The 12,402-nt window shown below is 36.5% G+C and overlaps 1 protein-coding gene across 1 annotated transcript; it reads right to left on the bottom strand.

Annotated features, from left to right (window-relative positions):
• Positions 1 to 4,083: 4,083 nt before the first annotated feature.
• On the bottom strand, positions 4,084 to 12,402 carry LOC107727752 (alkaline phosphatase-like). Its single transcript, XM_016537711.1, has 8 exons — positions 12,213 to 12,402; positions 11,271 to 11,446; positions 9,802 to 9,942; positions 9,307 to 9,376; positions 9,076 to 9,210; positions 7,561 to 7,752; positions 7,331 to 7,450; positions 4,084 to 5,113 (listed from the first exon to the last, which is right to left on the bottom strand). The coding sequence occupies exons 1-8, from the start codon at positions 12,400 to 12,402 to the stop codon at positions 4,848 to 4,850; spliced, it is 1,290 nt and encodes a 429-aa protein (XP_016393197.1). The 3' UTR covers positions 4,084 to 4,847.

Raw genomic sequence — 12,402 nt, 5'->3', positions numbered from 1 at the left:
TTTGTTGTGAGAACAGTTAGATATGATCATTATCTAACAAAATTAACCCAGTATATACAGTACATCAACATTTGGTCCCACATGAGCTACCAAACCTCTCAATATTTAGCCTAAAGCTTAACTGTTCCCAGTATTTGGCATAGTTTTTGTAGCAATGTTTTGTTTTTGGGGGGGTTGGTTGGTTTTAAACTGTTTTATAGGAGGTTTTCGCAAACCTCCTATAAAATTAATAGATAATTACTTGAAATATGTATTGTATTGTATATGTATGTATTGTTTAGAATTTAATATTTAATAATAAAGGTAATATTTTGGTTAAATATAGTGAATATCTATTTTGTATTCATTTTGTTGTTATTATTAATATTATTACATATTAAATGCTGTTAAATATTTATATATTTTATATAAATTATAAATATATTAAATGTATACATATATAATATTAAATATGTACATTATATTAATATAAAAAAATATATAGCTAATAATGCATATGACCCCCTGAGGTTTATATCAAGGTTAAACACCTTTTTCACTAAACATTTGTTGACAAAAACAATGATCATGGCATGGTGGCGGACATGGGCCATGCAGCGGAAGCAAGTCTGGATCATGGCATAGTTGCAGGCCTGAACTGTGCTTGTAGAGGACGACCTAGACCGCGAAGCAGATGACAAGACCATAAAGGATCAGGTGGCCATGGTGAAGATGGAGACCACTCAGGTAGAAACTATGGAACAGTACATCATGGCACTATAGAAGACCACAGCAACAAAGCGATAGACCACCATGGCAAAGCAGAAACATGGAGCACCTTCCTGGGTGTTACTGAGCAGGCTTGGGTGGCCTCCGTGGCCATGACTAAGCACTAAGCAGGTGTTGACAACCTGTGTGACCATGACAGAGAAGGTGTGGACTGCTTCCGTGGCCATGACTGAGCAGGCATAGATGGCCTCCGTGACTGTGACTGAGCAGGTATTGACCACCTCCATGGCCGTGACAGAACAGGCGTGACTAAGCAGGTGTGGACAGCCACTAAGGCCATGTCTCAGCAGGCGTGGACGGCCTCCATGGCCGTAACAACCTCTGTAGCTGCATCAGGGAACACAGGAAGTTCATGGACAGCTTCTGTTGCAGTGACATGGAGCAGGAGATTTCAACCTGTGGGGCGCCAGCACCCATTAAGGGGGCTTGAGCATCTGTAAATTCAGAAGCATGCACTCATACAAACATATAAGATTTTGCTACCAAATCATTAGTCCAAATCATCACCAGAGTGGGGAATTTTAGTAGTCTCCAAGCTAAACTTCATTTGCTATGGTTATGGTAGATTTGGCGCAACTGAGTTTGACCAAAACTCAAGAGAGCAGAGTTGTAGTGGACTCTGCTGCCTCTGGAGAAGTGTGTGCGGCCCAAATGGACAGGTTATCAGTGGCCATTATCAAGAGCACCTTGGACAGTGGAATGACCTTCAGGACCAGTGGACTTGTGACCACGAGACTTGGAGCACAAGGACAACGACAGCCACGGCCAGTAGAGTCCGTGGTGAACCAAGCTCAATGGCCTTTAGAGCTTGGGGCATATAGTCCTCCAATGTCAGTCTCTGGAGCACCGCATAAAGTCAAACATACCATAAACAAGTAGGAAACAAATGTCATAGTAGACATCAGAACTCATCAGACCAGGCAACCTTTTTCCAAACTTAATTTGTCCAGTTTTGGTGAGGCAGTGTGAACTGCAGCCTCAATTTCCTGTTCTGAGCTGACAGGAGTGGCACCCAGTGTGGTCTTCTGCTTCAAGGTTGGATGTGTTGTGCTTTCAGAGATGCTCTTCTGCACACCTCGGTTTATTTGAATTACTGCTGCCTTTCAATTAGCTTGAATCAGTCTGGCCATTCCCCTTGGACCTTGGAGACATTTTTCCCACAGTACTAATAATTTGTATGTCCCACTGAGGTTTCTCAGGCTTAAGCACCTTTTTCACTGACCATTTGCTGAAAAAAAAAGAAAAACATTTTCGTCTCAGGCTCTATTCTGTAGTCTGTACCCTGTTCATTAAAATCTCAATTTAGCACAGTGCAGGGTACAGCAGCTGCCACACTTCCCCCACTGCTTTATACCTTATCAACACATTTGAAGGCCAGAAGGACACTAGCTGAAATGAACAGCTCTGGCATTTGAATGCCAGGGTGATATAGGCAGATCTAGATTGCGCATATAAAAACCACTAGCCTTGGAGAAGGGGGTGGGAAGCTTTGGCAAATTGTTGTGTAATGCAAAATGGCTAGATGATGATAAAGACCACCCAACTGGGACACTGACAGAGGTCAAAGAAGCTAAAAGAAGATGAGTTTGGGACTCATTTCCATAGAGGTAGTCTCTCAGGTGACATCAAATACAAATATCACATTCCCTCATTAAAGCAGCAGGCTGACAGAGAGAGAGAGTTTGGCTGGTTTGTCACACACTAGGACATAAATGAGAGAATACAATGTGTGAGTTATCATCTCTAAATCACACTGCAGGACAGATTAGTGCAAGCTGGTGGCGCTCACTTGTTTTATAGAAATTTCTCGCAGTACTGCATAATTGTGTGTTTTATGGAAATGCATTTGAGCACAGTGGTCACGACGTGTCATTAAATATCCTTTCCTAAAAGTCTTTCAAATTTGATGACGGTAGCTTTTTTAAGCTATCAGCATAGATCCTCATGTCTAAATGTCAATGTTTGTCATATTGTTTTTCCATATTGCTCACTGAGTTCCATTTACTTGGCTGAGCTCTGTGCATTTCACTAAAACCACAACAGTGAATGAAAGCCACCTAAAACAAAATTACACATACAAAATGTTCCTCCCCACACGTTTTTTTTCTTTATTGTGTTCTTTATTGTCTGCATTTTTTTAATGACTTGCAATGTCTGCTATAATGGAATGTTTGGATTTGGGTCCAAGTGAATAGCCAAGGAAAATAAACTGTCATTTACTTTAGATCCATATTTTTGCCATTATTCATGAATTGCCTACATTCATAGAGAGACTCACAGAAGCTATAAACAAACAACAATTGCACAACTATCATTCAGATTCTCCATTCAATAATGTGAAAACATGGTAGATAAACAGTATTTCAAAAACACACACCACATTTGGTCTGATGTTCAAACAGGTTACAGATACAGTTATGTTGCAGATAAATCAGTATAATCTGAATCAAGCATTTCCAAATCAAACATTAATGTACATTTTTACTTTGCATACAAGGGATGCAAACATGGCTTGACTAGTAAAAGAAAACTGTCCTTCTGGAAAAGTAACAATTAAAATAGTAATGGTTGCTTTAAATTTGTGACTTGCTTTGATGGGAATTTTGAACTGGTCTTCACATGGGAATGTAATGCACTTAAGGCATTACATGTTAGTGAGGTAGATTGTATTTGATTTCAAATGTAGGAAAAAAATCGAAAAATGCTGAGTGAATCCTTATATCCTTATAAGTAGAGTAATTTTTGTGTTAGTCCTGATGATATGTCACAAAATTATTCTCTAATAAGCACAAACTGTCTTCTTTGTTTATTTCTCGTCATTTAATTATCGCTTTGTTGATATTTTTGGGGAAAAAATACAAGGTAACTAAAAAGGCCAAGCTCACACTACACAAATTTCAAGCTCATTGCCCAAAGCACTCATAATCAGAAAAACATTGCATTGTAATTATTCTGTACATCTTATAAACATACTTTATTTTTTAATTCTCTAGAAATCATCTGCTGCTAATATATATTACCGTTCAAAAGTTTGGGGTCAGTAAGTATTTTTTTTTTATAATTTTGAAAGCTTCTTTTGATCAGCAAGGCTGCATTTATTTATATAAAAATACATTCAAATCATAATATTGATACATTTTAAAATAACTCTTTCCTGTTTTGATACATAAAATGTAATTTATTCCTGTGATGCAAAGCTGAAATTTCAGCAGCCATTACTCCAGTATTCAGTGTCACATGATCCTTCAGAAATCATTTTAATACGCTGATTTGCTGCTCAAGAAATATGGTATATATGTAAATATGTTAAAAACAGCTGTTCTGCTTAATATATGTGTGGAAACCATGATCATAGTTTCAGGATTCTTTAATGAACAGAAAGTCACTTTGTGAACACAAAGTTTCTGTCACTTTTAATAAATTAAATGTGCCCTTGCTAAATAAAAGTACAAATTTCTTTTAAAAAAAAACGTATTGATCCCAAAATTTTGAACAGTAGTGTAGTATCTTTTTACTGATGCATAGCAGATAAAATCTTCACAAGAGATCAGTGAAAATGCTCATGTGACTTGACAGAAGTCACAAAATCTCAGAGCTAAAATGGTGTAGTGTGAGCTTGTTATACAACAATTGGTTCAGATCCTCTGATTTGCATTCTTTCCACTTGCATTTCAGACAGACTGTCAATCTGTGAGTTGCCTTGTGACACAGAAAGTGTGAACATTTGGCATCCTTTGGAAGTATTTTTGCTGGCCAAATTTTTTCTGTTATTTATTATTACTATTATTTATAGAACGACAATATCACACTGACATTTGCGCTGCTGTACTGAATCATAGTAATTCTGCTATTCAGTACTCCAGCAAGAAAAACTTTATTGAAATTTCGCTATTGCAACAAAATCTCCTCAAATTGGCCTCAAGCTCTCCATAATGCCCGCACATTGGTCCCAATGTTAAACAATGCTTTAAAAACTAATCACATGTTATAAAAAAATCATGAATTCCACTTGAGAGAACCAGTTAGGATAGTTTCTGATCTAATCACGATAAGATAAGAGAGGATCCAGAGAAGAGGGGTCAGCACAGAAGCCATTTAATTGAGAGAAGAAGGGCCAGCGTAGGGGAGATGTGACTGAGAGATGGGGAACCGGAGTTTGTATGGCAGTGGCCTTTGTTTTGGCCGATGCAAGCTGCGTAGGCCATGACGTGGGGAATGTAATGCTGCTCCTGGACTCCATGAAGAAGATGAGCCAAGGGACCTTTGGAGAATATTGCCACGTCTTCACCGCCATGAGTCTCCATGCTCAAGGGAACAGCAGCCTGCGCCTGATAGTTGTTTTGCTCTGAAGACAGAAGAAAGTGTGTTAATGTATAATGTATATGTGTTAATATTTATATTATATTAAAACTAAATATTAAAATAAAATGTAAAAAACACACTACTTTAGTTAAATACAAATATGAATGTTAACAATTACAGTTAAAACAATAGCATGTAGCTTGAATGCATTTCTCGATAATTATCAGAAATAAATGAGTAATTTTACATTAAAATGTAATTACAATTCATATTAAATTAATATTTAATAAAACAATACTTAATAAATAACAAAGAAACAAAATTGAAAGCAGTGAGCAGTTTCTTGTCTATATTGCTTGTCAATACTAATAACTACAGTTACTTTTTTTTTTTTTTCTTTGTCCTGGGAATGAATGACAGAACAATGTCAGCAGCAGGGATGACAATGCATTTTACTTAATTGTTTTTGGATTGTGTTCTATCAGTGAAAACAGCAATTGAAACAGACAAACCTATGCTGTGGAATAGTAATGAGACAAACAGGGAAAGCCAGAGAGAGTGATGGGGAAGAGAAGAGAGAGACTGAGCCAGAACAATAGCCATAATTCTATGGCTTGTCAAACATATAGAAGAAGAGTAAGAAAGATGGGCGGTGGGATCGGAGAGAGATGCACTTTATCATCATCAACTACTGCTGAGTTTGACATTCAGGGCGCCTACATGCTATAGTTGACAGTGCATCAGAGATTCCATTCAATAAGAACAGTGGGTCACAATGATGTAGTCTTCAACAAATCTCTCCATTAAAACGTATTACGCAATTTTCAAATATAAATGTAAATGAACAAACCTTAACCACCACAAACTTTTGAACGATAAGGTTTCTTAAAGACATCTCTTATGCTCACCTAGGCTGCATTTATTTGATAAAAAATACAGTAGAAAACAGTAATATTGTATTGTAAGTACTTCTATTTTAGTATATTTTAAAATGCAATTTAGATTGCAAAGCTACATTTTTAGCAGCCATTCTTCAGTGTCACATTATCCTTCAGAAATCATTTTAATGTGTTGATTTTGGTGCTCAAGATTTCTTATTATTAGTGATGAAAACAGCTGCTTAATATGGAAAGCATGAAACTATTATAATTCATTATTTTAATAATTTAATTATTTGAAATAGAAATCTTTTGTGACATTAGAATTGTCTTTACTCTCACTTTTTATCAGATTATTGTGTCCTTGCTGAATAAAACTATTTTAAAGGGGTCATATGATGCATTTTCAAGTTTTCCTTTCTTTTCATATTTAAAGAATTTGCCACTGACGATTCAAACGCAAGTTGAGCAGTGTTAGAGTAGCGCTTGTTGTTTGTCGTTTCTCCTATCACAAATGCAGACATGGTTTTATGTTTACGCGGCGCGATATGCAACGCGTAAAAAGACAGTATAAGTCATTATAATCCGTAATTATGTCCCCACTGGATGCAACAAATGCCTCGTTTGTAATGGGTTTTATTGGTTTGTCTCGTCGCGCCGGGACACGGCATCACAATATAGTAAGGGGCGTAACATTTCCGTCACACGCTTGAGGTATTCGGCCAATCACAAACGCACTGGATAGCTGGCCAATCACAGCACACCTCGCTTTTCAGACCGATGAGCTTTGTAAAAATTGACGCGTTTCAGAAAGGTGGGGCATAGAGGAGAAATAATAATGTACAGTATGTGGAAAATAATGTGTTTTTGAACCTTAAACCACATAAACACATTGCATTACACCAAATACACAAAATAATGTTCTTTTTAGCAACATCATATGACCCTTTTAATTAAAAAAACAGTAGTGTACAAGAATAAATGTCTTCTCCGTCTCTTAATGCAGTGAGGGGTCCTTTACTAAATAAAAATGTTGAAGAGCCCTGAATGCAAGGGTTGATGTACTGCAATGAATCCATTTCAGAAAAGCAGATCCACAAATCCAATATGCTATATTCCCACTTGATTTCTAACCAGGCCCTTTCATTTCCGCAAAATGAGTTGTAAGCATTTCAATCCATCAAGCATACCGTCAGAGCTGTATCCACCCTTACTGTATGCTACAGTATGGACGTTTTACATTATTTGTTGCCATATGCCATAGAATTGCAAGAAACAGCCAAACAGGAACAATTAAACCTAAATCCCAACATTCTAAGTATCCCAAAAAAAGTAGGTCCCAAGCCAGAACCGGGAAGCGATAAGCCTGTATAATTACTTACCGTAGTCCACAGTTGAGACATTCTCTCTAGCACCGTTAACAAACTTGAACCCTGGGCCATTTCCATAGAGAATGGATGTGAAGGGCTTCTGGTCAATATCACTCATTATGGGGGCCAAACCTTAGGAAAAGACATTTAAAGCTCAGAGACTGGACCATAAACCACCAAGAAATCACACCATACTCTGTAATTAAAGTCCTCCCAACATGCCTTGAGCTTTCATTACCTACCAAAGATTGAGTTTCCCCGATGTGTGTAGCCTCCAAAGCTGAAGACATGAGAGTGATCAGCCGTGACGACTGTCAGTGTGTCATAAATGCTGGTGAGAAGACCGGCTCGGGTAATGGCCCGGTCCATTTCCACAGCCTCATGTAAGGCCTGCTTGGCTTTTCCATCATGGTGTCCGTGATCAATGCGCCCACCTGCCAGCATACAGCCCAGTCAGCGGACTCATAGAGCATTAAGACATACACTACATCTCAACACATCTTTCCCTTCAGTACCAGCAACAACATTTGAAACATTTGATCCTACATTAATACACAATGTTGAGGAGTTTATTAATAGCAAAATAAATTAAAAGTAGCAATCCTGCATTTTTATGTAATGTGATAGTAGCGGAGCTGTTGTAGTGCAGCTTTTAATTTAATTAATAAGTGGTTTAGTGTGATTTTTTTTGTCACAGTAGCTGGGTTTCCATCCAAAGTTGCGAATTTAACTTATGCGCAAAATTGGAATATCGCATAAAACATTTGCGAATGAGCACCATTTCCATTCAACGAGTCAAAGAGAACAAAATAGTCACTTCCTGATAAACTGGCACTAAATATCACTAAGAAAAGTAGGAGAAGCCACTGAATAATAAAATTATTTTCATATATAATAAATTACTTGCGCCTCAGAGAAAGCAGACGGAACACAATAAATGCGGTCATTGCTGCTGTTTGGGAATGCAGTCGTGTAAGACAGTTTTGGGAGGCAATTATACAGAAATACTTTGACGACAGATTTTGTTAGGGCATTTAAGAATGATCATAACATTTCAGATGCTGTGCAACAAGACCGGTCGGCTGGTTAGTCAGGTTATCCCGTACCATTGTGCAAAGTCACATGATGTTTTGTTGTGCATGGAGGAATTTATTAGCAAAATTTGTTTCTATCTCCCATTATTCACATCAACCCTTTTTCGCACAAGTCAAAAACCAACTCAAGCGAGTGTAAAACTTTTAGCAAATTAAGGGATTTTTTTTTCGAAATATGCCATTTCCATCACTCATTTCTGATGTGATACTTCAAAATGAGCATAAAAGCAGGTTGATGGAAACATAGCTATTGTAGTGCTTCAAGCGAACTAAGGCAATCGTCCAGTTAATTTTAATGAGCGCTTCAAATTAATTTATTCAATTCATTTTACGTCATCTAAAGGTTTTGTGAAATTACTATATAAATGCCGCAGTTTATAACTATGCTTTTAGTTGTATTACAGTTTTCTTGTTTCAATTAGATTTTTTAAAATCTTTTTTGATCACATATATACTTATATTGCATGCATTTCATATATATATATAATGTTTAATATAAATTACCAAAAGCTAAAAAAAATAAAATAATTTGCAGTAGATTGACAGTAACTTCCACAGCACTGAGAAATGCAAAATAATTGTTCCTAGTTTAATCAGATGTTGAACTGACCTCCCATTACAATACTGTGGTTTAATGACTGCTGATGTACACTATACTTTTACCTTCCACCAATAAGTAGAATCCGCGTTCATTTTTTCGGAGGATCTTAATGGCCACGTCTACCATCTCAGTGAGGGAAGGGTCAGTTTCTTTGTTTCTCTCGAGCTCATAGGGCAGGTCTGCTGGCTCAAAAAGACCTGCAGCGCAAATAGAACAAAAAAAGACAATGTAAACAGGAAAAGTTAAAACAACGTCTCAAAAAAGGTCACTTAAGCAATGGTTATGAAACTCACCCAAAAGGTAATCCACATTGTTTGGATTCAGAGAAAAGAGATCCTTCCTGTTCCAAACATAGTAACCTCTCTGATTACACAAAGGTTAAGAGAAAAACAAGAAATAGGTTAAATAAATGATCGTACCCTCTTATCTAGATGCTTTATAGAATGTGTTACACTGCTATGATTCAATATCTTGCAACCAAATCTCTGTAATACGGTTTCACAACAAGTACAAATTGTCTTCATTTGCTATTAACTGCACAGCTATAAAGCCTGCTTTAGGGGCCTCAAGAGCATCAGATCAGATTCAGAGAAGTCAATAAACTGGGCATCATCAAAAGAGCACAAATACAGCGCCAGAGACAGGCAAACACAGAGAGAAAATGAAAAAGAGATTTGTCAGCAGAGGCATAGTGTAGAAGCTTTTTTTTCCTGAACTGAATTGAACATGACATTGTAAATGAAAAGATGGAATGAAGTGCCCTGTTTTTCCCTCGTTTCATCTTTCACCTTATCCTTCATTCTGTCAGTCCACTCCCCCACGAGGTTCCTGCCATCTTTGCGTGTACCGTTGTGTTTCTTGTCTCCTGGGTATTCCACATCTGGTGTGTTTCTGGGGTACATATTTCTCCGCCCACCCCCCATAATCACCTGCCCGTCCAAATCAAGAAGAAAAGAGAAACATCACACATTTATTGTACACAGTGCTGTCCAAAAGAAAATCTAATTTAAACCAAAAGATGTTGAAAATGTAAAATGAATAAACATTATGATGTACAATGAAGTGGAAATATTTACAATTCTGCACTTTTTTATAACTCTAACTGCTACGCTAATAAATATTAATTTGTAATTAATATTTGAAACAATTGCAAAAATATGTATTATTCTTCATAAGAAAAATAATATTAATAATAGTCATTTTAAATATTATTATTTAATATTGGTGTATTTAAATATATTTAAAATATTAAATACAAATTATTTTATCAGCATTAATATTGTTGTTGTTGTTATAATTGTTAATATTATTAATTATTATTGTCGTTATTATATTTTATAATTTAACAACAATAATAAATACTTTAAATATTAACTCATTATTTTATCAACATTATTATAAATAACAACAAAAAATAGTGTATTGTATAATTTATTTAATCATACTTTTATTTTATCAATATTAGTAGTAGTAACAATAGTAATACATACTTCTTATTCATTTTTATAGTTGTTGTTAATATAATCATTTCTAATCAATATTTTAATAATACATTTTTTTTGTATAATTTGTTACTAATATTTTAATTTATTATGCATTTGTTTTTTAATTGAATCCATTTGTATATGTAAATAAGTACATACAGTCAAACCAAAAATTATTCAGACACCAGACATCATTTTTGATATTTTTTACTAGTGGGTGCAGGACACTATAGTTTATTTATGTAAGTGAGGATGGCAAAATAAAGTAAAGTGTGACATATTATACCAAAAATTCTTCATACAGTGGACTACCAGTAAAACTGATAAAAATTTGGGACCAAAAAATATTTATACACTTTGACCTGACCATGTTTTGGTCCAAGTGTTTTTCTTTAATTGCTAATGTGACCTTTTTTACACCACAGACTGAACAAAATTAAGCATTGCTTGCTAATTGGTTGACCTAAATTGGTATTATCCAATTGTGTACTTAAATTTAACAGCTGAAAGCTGTTCAACCTAATTCATTACATACCTTTCTATCAAAGCTATCTGACAATATCAAGATGAATTTGTTCTGACACACTTTAACTCTTGTCATATTTTATTACCATTTTCTAAACTATAGCGAATAAGCTGAGATAATGTAAGAAATGTTGAAGATGTCTGAATACATTTTGGTTTGACTGTATAAATATTACACTGAATGACCCAACCCAACACTATATAAAACCAGTTCATAAAATTGGAAGATAATCATTAAGAAAACTCACGTCAATGTCAGGGATATTTTCAAAGAGTTGTCTGGCGATGTCCTTGCATCCGCTCTGGAGTGCTTCAGCAGGCATGTCTCCATCTGAATACCAGTCCCGGTCTACACAGTGTGCATACGCCGCACTCGGAGTGGCATGGTTCACTCGTGTTGTTGTGACGATTCCCACTGATTTGCCTGGGGAAAATACAGGTTGAAACATGGCCATGATTACCACTATATCTACTGTCGATTCAACTGGATTACGTATTTTTTTCCTCATCTATCTAGTAATTCAATAACATATATTTAATCAACAGACTGACTTAGAGTAAACCAACTGAAATATGCACTGCATCAGCTTTGCAATGTTTGATTGTAAGTCTTGTTGTCTGGCTAAGGTCACCCAGTTGTATGGTACAGTATTTTAATGCATTCTCTGGACACAAGCACCCAAGTGAGAAAGCATTTTACCCTGTACTCAGATCAGGTCAGGTTATCAGTTTGACACTGATTGGACCATCCGCCTTTTAAACCTCTCAGCTGGATTTTAAATGTTTATTCTGGTCATGTCATACAAATTCCACTCGGCTACTTTCATTCACCTCTACCTTCGGCAGAGGACTTCCGTCTTATAAAATGCTTCATTTGTTTTTATTTTCAACATGAGAACAAAATATGAGCAAGCCGTCTGCGTGTCACGCTCATCAGTCACTCTTCTCATTTCTGCCTTTACTTCAGATAAGGACGTGTTTTTTTCCGCTTTCTTCAATCTTTTATCTGCTCAACCTGCTTTATGTGCCAGTGTCACCTTTGTTTCTCTCATGCAAAAACATGTTAATGGATTGCTAGCATAAAAATAAGCTTAGAAACAAATATCCCATCTATATTCTAATTGCAATAGAAGTCGGGGACAGAAAGGCATTACAGCTGCTGTGTGAGAGGATTCAGCAGGGCATCTTACCTGCGTCTTTGGCCCATTTAAGAATGGAGGTGACCTCGTTCCCCCGAGTGGTGTTGCACTGGGATTTCACAGCTGCTGCGCTCACTCCAACCGTACCCTCGTTGGCCTTCACCCCGCACAGATATGCTGTGGCAGTGCCCGCGCTGTCTGGGACCTGAGCATTGGTGTTATATGTCTGGGGGGAAAACAT

This window comes from Sinocyclocheilus rhinocerous, unplaced genomic scaffold (assembly GCF_001515625.1).
Source record: "Sinocyclocheilus rhinocerous isolate Xijiao unplaced genomic scaffold, SAMN03320098_v1.1 scaffold576, whole genome shotgun sequence".
Lineage (NCBI taxonomy): Eukaryota > Metazoa > Chordata > Actinopteri > Cypriniformes > Cyprinidae > Sinocyclocheilus > Sinocyclocheilus rhinocerous.
The sequence above is the reverse complement of the archived record's forward strand: the minus strand, read 5'-3'. Positions and strand labels throughout refer to the sequence as shown.

Coding starts and splice junctions, on each gene's coding strand:
- LOC107727752 (XM_016537711.1), bottom strand. CDS start 12,402: ATGTTTTCCCCCCAGACATATAACACCAATGCTCAGGTCCCAGACAGC. Junction 9,943..11,270: donor AAAATATCCCTGACATTGAC/GTGAGTTTTCTT, acceptor TTGGACGGGCAG/GTGATTATGGGGGGTGGGCG. Junction 5,114..7,330: donor TGTCTCAACTGTGGACTACG/GTAAGTAATTAT, acceptor TTCTGTCTTCAG/AGCAAAACAACTATCAGGCG.